At 38.6% G+C, this 16,970-nt stretch overlaps 1 protein-coding gene across 1 annotated transcript in view; it reads right to left on the reverse strand.

Annotated features, from left to right (window-relative positions):
* The window catches only part of ZC4H2 (zinc finger C4H2-type containing), a 42,643-nt gene that overhangs the window by 4,994 nt on the left and 20,679 nt on the right, over positions 1–16,970 (reverse strand). Inside the window, exons 3-5 of the mRNA XM_047844920.1 lie at positions 3,054–3,225; positions 1,304–1,476; positions 280–442 (exon numbers count right to left, since the gene is read on the reverse strand). Of these exons, the coding sequence (XP_047700876.1) occupies positions 280–442; positions 1,304–1,476; positions 3,054–3,225 (508 nt within the window). The remainder of the gene's footprint in view (positions 1–279; positions 443–1,303; positions 1,477–3,053; positions 3,226–16,970) is intronic.

Genomic DNA, 16,970 nt, shown 5'->3' on the forward strand with positions numbered 1-16,970 from the left:
GGACTGGGAGTTACATGCACGTGATGAATCACTAAATTCTACTCCTAAAACAAATACTACATTATATGTTAACTAACTTACATTTAAATAAAATCTTGAAAGAAAAAAAAAACAGCTGGTCTGCTACAGCACATATAAAACACCCCTTCTTCTGTGTCCTAAGCAAAGGCTGTTTTAGGAAGGCACCAAATAGGCAATTCCAAAGCCCCCATCCCAGCCTTCCATGAGGTTGCTTGAAGACACCTTCCTTCCTCCACAACCCCTACCCAGCTCACTTACTTTCATAGGTGGAGGCTGTTGCCTGAAGGTGGCTGTCTGCCGAGTGTCCTGCTTTCTAGCCACCTGGAGTTGTTGGGCAGCAGCGGCTGCAGCGGCCAGGGACTCAGGGATGGGGGGCTCCTGAGGCTCCGTCTGCCACTCTGCTTTCTGCTTCTCAAAGTAACTTTGGAGATGAAAGACATTAGCTGGATCATTCTGAAAGCAAGGAGAACCTTGCCCCTCTTAGAGACTCCATGCCACAGAACCAAAGGGGTTGGGCTGTGGCTCAGTATAGAAAGTTCCTACACCCTCCCCAGCACAAGGTTCCCCTTGGGTACCTGGCTCATTGTCTGCTGGTAAGGGTAATCCTTCTGCTCTCTGGCTCTGATAGACCCAGAAAATCAAGAATCCCAGGGCTAGCAAAGTCCTTAAAGGGTATTTTCCTATTTTTTATCCCATGTACCTTTGCAATATTCCCATCAAGTATCCTCAGGCCTATGCTGACATGCTTTTCAGAGTAAGAAGCTCACAACATCCACAGGCAGCCTGCTCTGCCTTATGGAAGTCTGCTTCCTTCTACTGAATTGAACTGTCTCTGTAAGGTGAGTGTAGTTCTTAATTCTGGGTCTTAAACAGAAGTTCCAAGGCTAGCCGCTAGAGACCATGAAAGCCCAGCCTTCTATATTTTCAAAGGTTTCTAGACATCCCTTCTGGACCTTGACTTGGGAAGTAAACTTGTAAGAGTCACAGACACACACACACACACACACACACAAAGAGTCACAGACACAGTCACGTGTTACCAAAATTGCACAAAGAATTTTAAAAGCCACCTAGAAATACTAGTCTAACTGTCCTTGTTTTGGTGCACAGAGACTTGCCCAAGGTCATACAATGAGTCAACCACTGACAGTCCTGGGGCTAGGACTGGGTACCATGACTTTTAAACCAGATTTTATGTTTGTATATGTGTCGCTACATGTGTGTGTAAGTATGTATGTGTTGTGTGTGTGTATGTTGCAAGGACAGGGAGCAAGCAGCTTACTCCAAGGACAGCTTCTCCTCCTCTTCACATAGGTCAGGGAGCCTCTGCAGGCCTAGAGTCATGCGCAGGGCATCCACATGTTCCTTCAGTGGCTTATACTCATCATGCAGCCGCCGTGTAGACTCTAGCAGCTTGTTTAGGTCATTCTCAGACTGTTTGATGGTGTTTTCCATCTGAAACATAGAGTGAGGTAGGTACCAAGAAAAGACACCAACATTCTCCACAAGGGTCTATAGCTGAGTGGATAAAATAGCACAGGCTCCAGAGCCAGGCCAATCTATAGTCATGTCCTTAATTCACCCTGTAGTCTATATGACTCTCTTCAAGCCTCAGTTTTTTTCATCTGTATAATGGTGATAATAATAGTTCCTACCTCATATAATCTTAGGAAAATTCAGTGATTGAGTGCATATAAGCTTTAAGTACAGGGACTACCACAGAGTAAAGGGTCAATTAATGGTAGTTATTATTCAAATATAGCACCTTAAAGCTAGAATGGACCTTAGAGCTCATTTAGTCTGCCCCACCAACATTTTAGATATCAGATAATTGAGACTCAAGAAGAAAAAAAAAAACTTCCTCAGAGAAATACTTCTCAGGGGCAAAACCTAGACAAAAATTCAGGACTTCTGCTTCCCAGGCTAGTGGCTTTTCTCTCAGATCAGTGGTTTTCAAAATGTGGTCACTAGATCAGTAGCATTAGCACCACCTGAGAACTCATTAGGAATTCAAATTCTCAGACACCACCCCAGACATATAAAATCAGAAATTCTGGTGTGGAGTCCAATAATCTATGTTTTAAGAGCCTCTTCCATGTGACTTTGATGTATGTTTAAGTTTGAGATCCACTGGGTTAGATTCTCAGCCCCAGCTAATATTTTCTTAACTGAATTGACTTTGTATCCTTGGTTAGCTGGCAGCAGAAATGCAAACTCCTCATGAGACCCTGGAATCCTGTGATCCTGTGACACAGAAAATACCATTACTACTGTCTAAGTCACATCTATATTTCCTTTAAGGTCCTTGGCTTGGCAATACCAGGAAATAAGTATTGTCATAAAAATGAGTTTCCCAAGAATAAAAACTCAACTCCTTCAAATGTAATTAAAAAAATACTTTTTATTGTCATAAGCTCTAAGGATTAGAAAGGACATTATAAGTAAGCACCTCCAATTTTCCTCCTGGTGCAGGAATATCAATACCGCAGCTCAGACAGGTGATCATTCAGACCATATTTGAATAACTCCAAAAAATGGGAAACTTATCACCTTAGCTGGCAGTTTATTCTCCATGTTCCAAGTATCTCCAAAAGAGAGACTCTAATGAGGGAGCCTCACTTTAGTAGGCTGGCAGATATTATTTGTTTAGCCTACTTGGAAGCTTTGGAGCCCTTTGAGCTAGACCCAAGAGGCAGTTGTCTGCTCTGCTTTACCCTAAGGCTAACTCTCAACTCCCAGAATGAGAGCACATCAGTGCTGAAAAAGACTTTAGAGGTGACTGACTCCCTGTCATAGTAAAGAGAAGGAAAATAGGGCCTAGCAGAAAAAGGGATTTGTCCAGTGATATACAGTCAATCAGTGACAGAGCCAAGAATAGATCTCAGAACTCCTGGATTCTTCCATTCCACTACAGCCTGATGCCTACTCTCCCAAGTTGGTTGGCCAAAGCCACATCACAAGAGGCCATGGTACTCACTACTGTCTATTTCTCAGAGGGCCTAGAGGTAGGCTTCTGGCCATCAGCTACATACCACATTGATATCAGCATGGATCAGTCGGAGTTCCTCCACATGGGCCATCTTCTCCTGTAGCAACAGGTCCATCTCTTGCTTGTATTCTTTCAGGTGCCTCTCCTCTGATTCAAGGGCCTCAAACTCAGCCTTCAAACGTGCCTTGATCTTCTCCATCTGCAGTGTCTTGTTCCTGCAATTACCAAAAAGCAAGAAACAGACCAGTAGGAGAAGGGAGGAAAATGGGAATAGAGTGCAGTTAGGCCCTGAACCAGGGTTATTTTTCTAAGCCACCTTTCTAAGCTTTTCTTTCTCCAGGCATAGCCAACCTAAAGCCAGCGACAAAAAGTTAGGAGATTCTCTATTCTAAGATAGAAGCTCCGTGGGTCTCAAAGGGGATAGTTTTATTCTATTGTGGGACATTTGTAAATGTGGAAGACTTTTTGTTATTAGACTGATCCAAGAGAGAACACTACTGGCATGTAGTGAACATGGGCCAAAGATGCTAAACAGCCTCTCAAAGCACAGTAAAGTCCCATACCACAAATAATTCCCACTCAAAATGCCACCCATGACCTTTTGAGACATTCTTAAAGGAGCACTGTCCATTAACTTTTGTACAATGATGGAAATGTTCTGTCTCTATGCTTTCCAATACACTAGCCACCAGGCATGTGTAGCTACTGGGTACTTGAAATGTTGGTAGTGCAATTGAGGAACTGAATTTTGAATTTTATTTAATTTTGATTAATTTATCTTTAATTTAAACCACACATGTGGCTAATTGGACAGCACAGCTCTACAGGGTCAACTACTCAGTTCCAGAAGAGGAAGAGGACTAGAAGAACTATAGCTCATTTCTTTTCCTAAAAAAATAAAACCTGTTATTGGTTGTTAAATCCCAATTGTATACTCTCTGGTTAAGTAATCCCACCCTTGTGAATTTATTCTAAGGAAATAAGGAAAACAAAAGGTTAATACACAAGACTGTTCATTATGGACTATGGGCAAAATTGTAATATTTAGAAGCCATTAAAATGAATCATTATGAAGACTTGTGACATGAAAAGTACTGAAGATATGATACTCAATAAAATGTATATGCACTCAGATTGCATTTTTCAAAATATACATGCACAAAATGGAAGGAGGCCCCACTGCAGCACACTTTTGTCCTCCCCCTGGCTCTCTACTCTCTGGTTCTGAGGTACTTCCTAGCTGTTATCCATCACTAGCTGGGCTTGAAAAAAGCACAGAAGACATGAAGGAGTCCCTTATCTCAGAGACAAAAGAGCTTAAAATCATTCAGGCCAAAGTGAAAAATACAATAGCTGAGATGCAAAATGGACTGATGCAATGAACACAAGGATGGAAGAAGTAGAGGAAAAATAAGTGAAAGAGAAGATAGAATAATGGAAAATAATGAAGCTGATCAAAAGAGGGAAAGAAAACTCTTGGATCATGAAAGTATACTTGGGAAATCAGTGACTCCATGAAATATAATAGCATTTGTGTCATAGGAGTCCCAGAAGAAGAAGAGAGGGAAAAGAGAGCAGAAGGTTTATTTGAGGAAGTTATAGCTGAAAAATTTTCTAATCTGAGGGAGGAAACAGACTACCAAAACCAGGAAGCTCACAGAACTCCCACCAAAATCAAGAAAAGCAGGGAAACACCAGGGATATTGTACTTAAATTTGCCAAATATACAGATAAAGAAAAAAATCCTAAAAGCATCAAGAGAAAAAAAAATCCTAACTTACAAGGGAAGACAAATACGATTAGCATCACCAGATCTCTCCACAGAAATGGCAGGGCAGAATGAAGTGGAATGATATACTCAATATGCTGAGTAGAAAAAACTTACATCCAAGAATACCCTATCTAGCAAGCCTATCATTCAGAATAGAAAGAGAGGCAAAGAGTTTCCCAGACAAACAAAACCTGAAGGACTTTGACCATTAAAACAACCCTACAAGGAATATTAAACGGGACTCTTTGGGAAAAAGACTAGAAAGGAAATGAGAAAATCTCTGGAAATAAAGACAACAAGCAATAAGATGGCACTAAATTCATAACTATCAACATTTACTCAGAATATAAATGTACTAAATAGTCCATTCAAAAGAATGGGTGTTGGGGTGCCTGGGTGCCTCAGTTCATTGAGTGTCCAACTTTGGCTAAGGACATAATCACATGGTTCATAAGTTCGAGCCCCACATTGGGCTCACTGCTATCAGCTTAGAGCATGCTTTGGATCCTCTGTCCCCCCCCATCCTTCCAATGTTCTCTCTCTCTCTCTCTCTCTCTCTCTCTCTCTCAAAAATAAACATGAATAAACAAGAATAGGTGATGGGTATTGAGGACACTTGTTGGGATGAGCACTGGGTGTTGTATGTAAATGTTGATTCATGGGAATCTACCCCAAAATTAAGAGGACACCATATACACTGTATGTTAGCTAATTTGACAATAAATTATATATATATATATATATATATATATATATATGAATGGGTGTCAGAATGAATAAAAAAAGAGAAAGATCTATCTACATGCTGCCTACAGGAGATTCATTTTAAACCTAAAAATGTCTGCAGATTGAAAGTGAGGGGATGGAGAAATATTTATCATGCTAATGGACATCAAAAGAAAGCTGAATACCCATACTTATATTAGACAAACTACTTTTTAAACAAAAGACTGTAAGAGATGAAGAAGGACACTATATCATAATGAAGGGGTCTAACAAGAAAATCTAAAAGATTGTAAACAGGTATGTCCCCAACTTTGAGGAACCCAAATATATAAAATAATTAATAGCAAACATAATGGAACCCAATGATAATAATACAATCATAGTAGGGCATTTTGACATCCCACTTACATCAATGGACAGATCATATAAGCAGAAAATCAGCAAGGAAGCTATGAATGACACATTGAACCAGATGGACTTAGCAGCAGAATACACTTTCTTGTGAAGTGCACATGGGTGCACTTCTCAGTATAGATCACATACTAGGTCACAAATCAGGCCTCAACAAGTACAAAAAGATCGAGATCATACCATTACATATTTTCAGACCACAACACTATGAAACTTAACCCCCCCACATACACACACATGTGGAAAGAAAACAAATAAATGTCAATTAAATGGGTCAACCAGAAAATTAAAGAAGAAATAAAAAAAATACATGGAAACAAATGATAATGAAAACATGATGATCCACATCTTTGGGATGCAGCAAAAGCAATCATAAGAGGAAAGTATATAGCAATACAGGCCTATCTCAATAAGTAAAGAAAAATGTCAATTACACAACCTGAACTTATACCAAAAGGAGCTAAAAGAAGAACAACAAATGAAACATGAAGCCAGCAGAAGGGAAATAATAAAGATTAGACAGAAATTAATAATATAGAAAAAAGAAAAAAACATAACACAACAATACAATCAGGAGTTGGTTCTTTAAAAAAAATAATAAAATTGATAAATACCCAGTCAGACCTATGAAAAAGAAAAGAGAAAGGACCCAAATAAATAAAATCATGAATGAGAGAGGAGAGTTGACAATACCACAGAAATACAAACAATTATAAAAGAACACTATGCAAAAAACGTGTTCTAACAAATTGGACAATGTGGAAGAAATGGATAAAATACTTGAAACATATAAAGTACCAACACTGAAACAGGAAGAAATATAAAACTTGAACAGGCCTATAACCAGCAAGAAAATTGAATGAGTAATCAAAAAACTCCCAACAAACAAAATTCCAGGGCCAGATGGCGTCACAGGGGAATTCTCCAACACATTTGAAGAAGAGTTACTACCTATTCTTCTCAAACTGTTCCAAAAATAAAAATGGAATGCAATCTTCCAAACTTATTCTATGAAGGCAACATTGCCTTGATTCCAAAAGCAAATACTCCACTAAAATGGAGAACTATATGCTAATATTCTTCATGAAGGTGAATGTAAAAATTCTCAACAAGATAATAGGAAATCAAACAAAACACCACAATCAAGAATTATTCACGACAATAAAGCAGGATTTATTCCTGGGCTGCAATGGTGGTTCAGTATTTGCAAATCAAGGAATCTGATACACCACATTAATAAAATAAAGGATAAGAACCATATGATTCTTGGGGAACCCGGGTGGCTCAGTGCATTGAGTGTCTGAATCTTGATTTCAGCTCAGGTCGTGATCTCAGGATCATGGGATCAAGCACCATGTTGGGCTCCACACTAAGCATGGAGCCTACTTGGGATTCTTTCTCTCTCTCTCTGTCTCTTTCTGTCTCTTTCTGTCTCTGTCTTTCTCTCTCTCTCTCTCTCTCCCTCCCCTGCCCCTGTCTCCTGCTTGTGTGCTCTTTCTTTCCCTTTATCTCTAAAATAAAAGAAAAATTTTAAATAACCATACGATTTTCTCAACAGATGCAGAAAATGCATTTGACAAAGTCAGTATCCATTTTTTTTTAATAAAAACCCTCAACAAAGTAGGGATAGAGGGAACATAAATGAACATCATAAAGGCCATATATGAAATATCCACAGGTGATATCATCCTCAATGGGTAAAAACTGTGAACCTCTCCTCTACAGTCAGGATAAGACAGGGATGCCCATTCTCACCATTGTGATTTAACTTAGCACTGGAAGTCCTAGCTTCAGCATCAGACAACAGAAAGACATGAAAGGCATCCATGTTGGCAAGGAAGAAGTCAAACTTTCAATATTTGCAGGTAACATGATAATATATGTAGAAAAGCTGAAAGACTCCACCAGAAAAGTGTTAGAACTGATACACGAATTCAGTAAAGTTGCAGGGTGCAAAATAAACAAACAAAAATCTATTGAATTTCTATACATCAATAATGAAACAGTAGAAAAAGAAATCAAGGAACTGATTCCATTTACAATTGCACCAAAATCCATAAAATACCTAGGAGTAAACATAACCAAAGAGGTAAAAGATCTCTACTCTGAATCTTTAGAACACTTATGAAAGAAATTGAAAAGGGCACAAATATTTGGAAAAATATTCATGTTTATGAACTAGAGGAAGAAACACTGTTAAAATGTCTATACTACCCGAAGCAATCTACACATTTAATGCAATCCCTACCAAAATACCACCAGCATTTTTCACAGAGCTAGAACAAACAACCCTAAATTTGTATGTAACCACGAAAGACCTCAAAGAGCAAAAGTGATCCTGAAAAGGAAGGAAAACAAAGCTTTAGACATCATAATTAAGGATCTGAAGCTATATTGCAAAGTTGTAGTCATCAAGACAATACGGTACTGGCACAAAAAAAAAAGACACATAGATCAATGAACAGAATAGAAAACCCAGAAATGGACACACAACCAAACGGTCAACTAATCTTTGAAAAAGCAGGAAAGAACATCCAATGGGGGGAAAACAGTTTCTTCAATAAATTTTGGGAAAACTGGACAGCCACATGCAGAAGAATGAAACTGGACTACTTTCTTATACCAAACATAAAAATAAATTCAAAATGGATGAAAGACCTAAATGTGAGACAGGAAACAATCAAAATCCTAGAGGAAAACATAGACAGCAGCCTCTTTGATTTTGGCTGCAGCAACTTTTTACTAGACACATCTCCAAAGGCAAGGGGAACAAAAGTAAAAATGAACTATTGGGACTTCATCAAGATAAAAAGCTTCTGCTCAGGGAAGGAAACAATCAATGAAACTAAAAGATGATTTATGGAATGGGAGAAAATATGTGCAAATGACATGTCTGATAAAGAGTTAATATCCAAAAGCATAAAAAAATCTTATCAAAGTCCATACCCAAAAAAACAAGTAATCCAGTAAAGAAATGGGCAGAACACAGGGTGCCTGGGAGTGTTAGTTGGATAAGCATGTGACTTTTGATTTCGGCTGAAGTCATGATCTCAAGGTTCATGGGATCGAGCTTCGTGCCAGGCTCTGTGCAGTCAGTACAGAGTCTGCTTGAGATACTTTCACTCTACTTCTCTCTCTGCCCCTCCCCCTTCAAAATAAGTAAAAAAATAAACATTTTTTACAAAGAAATGGGCAGAAGACATAAATAGGCATTTTTCCCAAGAAGACATACAAACAGCTTACAGATAAATGAAAAGATGCTCGATATCACTCATCATCAGGGAAATACATATCAAAACCACAATGAGATATCACTTCACACCTTTCAGAATGATAAAATTAACAACACAGGAAGCAACAGATATTGGTGAGGATAAGGAGAAAGGGGAACACTCTTATACTCTTGGTCTGAATGCAAAGTGGTGAAGCCACTCTGGAAAACAATACGAAGGTTCCTTAAAAAGTTAAAAATAGAACTACCCTATGACCCAGAAATTTTTATATTGACCCAAAGGATAAAAAAACACAGATTTTAAGGGACACATGCACACCCAATGTTTATAGCAGAATTATCAACAATACCCAACCTATGGAAAGAGCCCAAATGTCCATTGAGTGATGAATGGATAAAGAAGAGTGGTGTGTATGTATACACACACACACACACACACACACACACACACTAGACTATTACTCAGCCATAAAAAAGAAATGAAATTTTGCCATTAGCAAGGACATGGATGAAGCTCTAGCTTCATTATGCTAATTATGTGTTTATGTAATTATGTAATAATGAGCATATTATGCTATGCAAAATAAGCCAGCCAGAGAAAGACAAATACCATATTATTTCCCTCACATGCGGAATTTAAGAAACAAAACAGATGAACATGGGGGAAGGGGAAAAAAGAAAGGGAAGGAAATTATAAGAGACTTTTAAATATAGAGAACAAACTGCGGGTTTATGGAGAGAAGTGGGTGGAAGATAGGCTAAGTGGGTGATGGGCATTAAGGAGGGCACTTATTGTGATGAGTACTGGCTGATATGTTGGCTGTGAACCACTAAATCTACACCTGAAACCAATTTTACCATATATTTTAACTAGGATTTTTTTTAATTGAAATAAAAATAATAAAACATAAAAAAATGCACAGTGAAGAAAACAATAAAAAAACTAAAAGGCAACCTTCTGAATGGGAAAAGGTACTTTCAAATGGCATATCTGATAAAGGGTTACTATCCAAAATCTATAACAAACTTATCAAACTAAACACACAAAACAAATAACCCAGTTAACAAATGGGCAGAAGACATGAAGAGACATTTTTCCCATGAAGACATTCAGATGTCCAATAGACATATGAAAAGATGCTGAACATCACTCATCATCAGGGAAACATGAATCAAAACTGCAATGAGATATCACTTCACATTGTCAGAATGGCTAAAACTAACAACACAGGAAACATGAATATAGGGGGAAAGAGAGGAAATCTGTAAAACCTACTACTCTTAACTATAAAGAACAATCTGAGGGTTGCTGGAGATGAAGTGGATGGAGGATGTGTTAAATGTGTGATGGGTATTAAGGAGGGCAGTTGTGATGAGCAATGAGTGTTGTATGTAAGTGATGAATCTCTAAATCCTACACCTGAGACTAATATTAGAGTATATGTGAAGTAATTGGAAGTTTAATAAAAACTTGAAACTACAAAATATATATATATAAATAGACTCAACCATAGAGGTCAACCTGATGGTTACCAGAGGGGAGGCAGGTGGGGGGGGGGGTTCAATAAGTGATGGGGATAAAGAATGCACTTGTGATGAGCACTGGTTATATCAAGTGCTGAATATTGTATGAAGTGCTGAATATTGTACACCTAAAATTAATGTTATATACTTTACTGACTGGAATTTGAATAAAAATTTAAAAACAAAACATATTTCCATGTAAAGACTTATATGATCCTGTTCAGAGAAACATTATTCCTAGAAACTGAAAGGTGGACACAACCAAAATGTTTATTAATATGTCAGTGAATAAACAAAATGTGGTGTATCCATACAATGAAAAACCATTTGTCAATAAAAAAGGAAACAGTAGCATATGATACAGTGTGTGTGAACCTCAGAAACAATATGCTAAGACTTATGCAATGTCCTGAAAATGCAAATCTATAAAGACAGGAAGTACATTCCTGGTTGCCTGGGGCTGTGGGTGGGAATGGAAGTCAACTGAAATTGGGCATAAGGGTTCTTTATGGGGTGATGGAAATGTTCTAAAATTGTATTGTGATGATAGTTGTATAATTGCAAATTTACTAAAAGCTAATGAATTGTTCACTTATAATGGATGTTTTCTACAGTATATAAATTACAACTCAATAGAGCTGTTGAACATATATCCTCCAATGGATTCTTACCACACCTAGAATTAAATCTAAACTTACAACACTGTCAGAACTGAAATTCTAAGGTCTTTCTATTCCTCTGTCCCTGTTTCTCTTGGAAAATAAATGAATCGTCAAAAGGCTTGTGTGTAGGAAAATAGATTTTTTTCTTTTTTTAAATATGAAATTTATTGTCAAATTGGTTTCCATACAACATCCAGTGCTCATCCCAACAGGTGCTCTCCTCAATACCCATCACCCACCCTCCCCTCCCTCCCACCCCCATCAACCCTCAGTTTGTTCTGTTTTTAAGAGTCTCTTAGATTTTTAATGAAGTTGGTCAACTGAAGTACCCAGGAAGACTAGGGAGGGGGTTAATGATGAAAACCAAAATGGAGACATTACCCTTGTGGTCAACTGCCTTTACTATGCTCTTCGGGCTTAGTATCTAGTGACCAACCTTCCATGCTCTGTCTAGTAACTGGGTAGTTTGAGCTTAAGATCAAATTTAAGTAAAATGTCCTCCCTTTCTCAAATCTAGAGTGAGCATCATGCTAGCTCCTTCTCTTTAAATTTTCTATCAATAAAGTGGACAAAGAAAGTTTATTAAGTAAATACCACTTACTCCAACAGTGTGCTGGATCCTGTGGGTGACTGAGGAGAAGATCCCTTACTTCAAATAAAATAATTGTGATCCAATACAGAAAATAGAACAAAATGTAACTGTTATGGTTGAAGTGGAAGTGGGACCCCCAGAGTCCTTATTCTTTCTTCAAATCCAACTCTGCCTGACTGTATTAGAGTGACCCTTGATATACCTTTCTGGAACTCCCAGGGCTCCTCAGAACATTATTTCAAAGCTACCAATCAAATCCATCCTCTTCATTTCAGAGATGAAGAAACAAATGTCCAGACCGGGAACAGAACTAGCCCAAGACCACACAGCTATGGTCCTCTGGGTCCTCTATGTGTACAGACTTACATATGAAGCAATTTAAAATCCAGATAATATACATACAAGATACTTCTAGAGACTGGCACAATTCCATAGTTCTCTCTGTAAATCCCACATCATCTATAACACTGCTTTCACCATAAGCAGGGCTCAGAAATTACATTTGGAGTGACAAAATGAATGCAAATATGTAGTAAGTTTAGGGTATTGAATGTAATTTCAGTAGCCTAAGAGAAAGAAAAACATTACCACGGGTGGGGAGGATTTGATTAATTCAGTCAACATTTGTTAAGAATTCATAAGTGCCAGGAACTGGGAAGAAGAAACTGGGTATTCACAAGGTTCTCTTTATTTTTTATATTTTAATTCATTTCTTTATTTTTGAGAGAAAGTGCATGCGCACAAGAGTGGGGGAAGGCCATAGGGAAAAGGAGAGAGAGAATCTTAAGCAGGATCCACACCCAGCATGGCACCTGACATGGGGCTCAATCTCATGACCGTAAGATTATGACCTGAGCCAAAATCATGAGTCAGACACTTAACTGACTGAACCACCCAAATGCCCCCAGAAAGGTTCTGTTTAATAACAGTTATTTGTGTGTGTGTGTGTGTCTAGTATGTTTCTGCAATTGTTAGCTGTTTTATATGTCATCTAATTTAATCATTATCACCAGCATATGAATAGGTGTGTTTAGCTTCATTTTTGAAAAATCTGAGGCTGAGAGAAGTAAAGTGGCTTGTCAAAGCTCACAAACCAGGAGACAGAGAATTCATTGTGCTGAGCCTAATCAACCTTTGCACCATACCAAGGAACTTTCCTCATATGATATATTTCAAGTGACAGAAAACAAGCCAATGGGGGTGAATTCTTGTCCTACTGCAGTCACCGAGTTTCAGGGTGAAATAGGGCATATCCTGGAACCTCCTGGAACCATGGAAATTCTACCTGAGAAGTAGAATTCAGTGTAGACTTCACAGAGGTCTTGGATGACTCTATGAAGTAGAATCTGTGTCACGTTTGGCTCAACAAGTGAGGAAAGCATTCAAGTCATTAAATGTGTTATTTTATGTAGAAAAATTACTAATGAAATCCTCCCAAGAGGCTAAAGTGCAGCTGGTATGGCCACAGAAATGCAAGAAAACCACCGGATACTTCCTTAGGGTTTCTCACAGTCACTGGGGCACAGTGCTACTTAACTGTTAAACAAGGACACCTGACCTCCATAGGCCATAGCCTATCCAGACAGAATCCCAAGTCAAAATAAAAACATTCAGCTGGCTGACTTCTTTCCAAAGGCTTTTTGCTGGCTAATGTGGAAGAAGAAGGGTAGAAAGAATGAGAGGTTCTAGGGCAATGGAACATCCATTCTTGGACCAGATGTGACAGGCTCATCCAACTTTGGAGGTTGCTTAGCCTCAACACTCACACAACAAGCAGGGTAGGACATCTGGGACCTGTAGGACTTGAGGATGGGCATATCAAGTAAAGATATTGGCTAGTGAAGATGGATAAAAAAAAAACTGCACAGATTTGTTAATAAGGAAATGGTGAAAAATAGATCCAGAATATATTATATACGTATAGCCCACCAGGTCTTACTAATGCAGTGATTTTTAAAGTGTGATCCCTGGACCAGCAGTAACAATATTGCCTGGGAACTTGTTAGAAATGCAAATGCTCAGGCTCCACCCCAGATCTACTTAATCAGACTCTGGAGACAGGACCCAGCAATCTGTTTCAAGGGTCCAGCAGGTAGAGCCTGATGCATAACCAGTATGCTAATGTTTAATAGTCACTGAATTAATGCTTCAGATGTAGGGAGTCGGAGAGGGAGGAATAAAGAATGATTCCAGATTTTGGGTTGGGGTGACATTTACTGATGGGGAAGACTAGGAAAGGGGAATATTTGGGATGGGGGTGGAATTGAAATTCTGTTGGGGCCTGTTTGAGATGCCAGTGGCACATTCAGTGGGGTTGGTTAAGTGGGAAGTTGGATATGTGAGTCTGGAACTCAGGAGACAGATCAGAGCTATTCATCTTGATTCTAAGATCGTTGAGAGAAGGTCTAATTTATCTTAATGGTTCCCACAGAATATCCCAGCCTGGTGTATAGCACAGATCAGGCGGTTGGTAAATGTCACTTAATGAAGAAAAAGGAGCCAGCTTTTCTGGCCTACTCTAGTCTAGCTAGAACACTCCATAAATACTGAGTGTTCTTCCATTTTATATTTATTTGCTAATCTGGGAAAACAGCTACTGTCAGAAAAGCAGGTATCTTAGAACAGTTCAGTTTGAAGACTTCATTACAGCTATCAAATGTCAACTCCTCTCCATTCTCCCTCCTGTGATGGGCATTGTTTGGCTTGACTTGCCCATTCCTAAATCACAGAGGTACCAGATCTCCTATGATGAACTGTTGAGTGAGCACTGGGGATGTGTCAGTTCTCAAGCCAGGTGACAGAAGAACCTGCTGAAGCTGCCACAGCAATGACTGAATGAAGTAAGGAAAGGAGATGTCAATTCAAAACTTTATCAAAAGGCAGAATAACTTGAGTGGAATAATAAATTTCCGTAAGTTTCCTTGTGGGAGCCCAAAAAGTTAGTGATCCATTTGAACTGGGGAATGTGGAAGGTTTTGAATAAGAGGCAGGGTTTGTTCTGGGTCTTCCCTGAAAAAAAAAAAGAGTAGGACTTACAGGCTTAGAATGAGGGAAGGGAATTCAAGAATGAGGGACTGACACTGGAAAAGGCCTACAGGAATGAAAATTTGTGAGAGAGCAAGGAACATTCAGGTAGATAAAGGATAGGTTGAATGAAAAGGAGTAGTAGCAGATAAGATTGGAAAGGTGGGCCTGGGCCAGCCTTGGGGGGGGGGGGCATGAATATAACAATTGTAGGTAAATAGCGGTCCAGTAGACATACAGTAAGAAATGACCTACAGCAAGAAATGATTTTCATATTGTGACTCAATACACACATAGACAGATAAAAACTTGAAAACAAAAGTTTGTGAGAAGAACACCTACCATTTCTTATGCAATGTATGCTTATATTTTCTATCTTATTTTATTATTTTTTTAATTTTTTAAAGTGTATTTATTTTTGAGAGAGAGAGAGAGAGACAGAGTGTGAGCTGGGGAAGGGGCAGAGAGAGGGAGACACAGAATCCAAAGCAGGCTCCAGGCTCTGAGCTGCCAGCACAGAGCCCGACGCGGGGCTCGAACTCACAAGTGCGAGATGATGACCTGAGATGAAGACAGACGCTTAACCTACTGAGCCAACCAGGCCCCCCTTTATTTTATTTTAAAAAAGGTTTTATAAATGTTACTGGAAACTGACTAATTTGTTTCATGAAACATATGGCTCATGACCTGTGTTTTGAAAAAAAAAAATTGCTATAGGCAATGGGAAGTCAGTAAATGTGTTTGAAGGATAACATAGTAACACCAGCATTTTAGGAAGGCAGTTCTTAGAGCAATGTGGATGGCACTGAAGACAGGGAAGGAGAATGAAGACAGGAAAGTAATTCTGTAGGTACAAATGGATAAAACATTACAAAAACGCAGGACAGTCATGATGAAGGCATAATGGGGCAGTAAGTGTGGAAATGGAGAATGGGGCAGGAATTTGAGCCATATGGCAAATGTAGAAACAATAGGACTTACTAAGACATCAGATGTGAGTTATTAAAAAAATGTAAGCAACACTGACATTTAGGTTTCAATCTGAGGTAACTATTCAGAGAATAATGGCACTAAACCAGAAGTTTAGGGGAAGTACCTGGACTGGGGTAGGGGGAAACAAAGTCATAAGATTTGGCCAATGTAAGCATCATAGTGGAACAACCAGGTGGACAAGTCCAGGAGGCTGTGGGATGTATTGGGCTGAAGCTTGGAAGGATGCTAGGGGGTAGAGACTGGGGATTTGAAAGTAATATTTGAAGCCATAGGAGTATAGTTGGATGAAAGAAAGAAAAAAAGAGGACCCAGAGCAGAAACTTATACTTAAGAGAATCTCCTTCACACCACAAAACAGGCATGATTCTGACATATTATGGGTTCTGATTCAGACCACTGCAATACAATGAATATTACAATAATAAAAGCCAAATATTTTTTGTTTCCTAATACATAAAAAGCTATGTTTACACTGTACTATAGTCTATTAAGTATGCAATAACATTATGTCTAAAAAAGATGTACATACGTTAAAAATATTTTATTGCTAAAAACAGCTAAACATCATGTGACATTTCAATGAATGATAATCTTTTTGCTAGTGGAGGGTCTTGCCTTGATGTTGATGTCTGCTGACTGATCAGGGTGATGGTTGGTGAAGTGTGGGGTTGCTGTGGCAATTTCTTAAAACAAGACAATGAAGTCTGCTATATTAATTGACTCTTTACATGAACGATATCTCTGTAGCATGTGATGCTGTTTGGTGACATTTTATCCCAGAAGTTCTTTTAAAATTGCAGTTAATCCTCTCAAACATTGCTGCTTTATCAACTAATATTTATGTAATATCCTAAATATTTCAACAATCTTCATGGCCTCTTCAATCTTTATGGCCTCTTCATTTCAACAATCTTCATGGCCTCTTCACCAGGAGTATATTCCATCCCAAGAAACCACTTTCTTTGCTCATCCATAGGAAGCAACTCCTCATCTGTTAAAGTTTTATCATGAGATTGCAGCAATCC

The sequence above is a fragment of the Prionailurus viverrinus genome, chromosome X (assembly GCF_022837055.1).
Source record: "Prionailurus viverrinus isolate Anna chromosome X, UM_Priviv_1.0, whole genome shotgun sequence".
Lineage (NCBI taxonomy): Eukaryota > Metazoa > Chordata > Mammalia > Carnivora > Felidae > Prionailurus > Prionailurus viverrinus.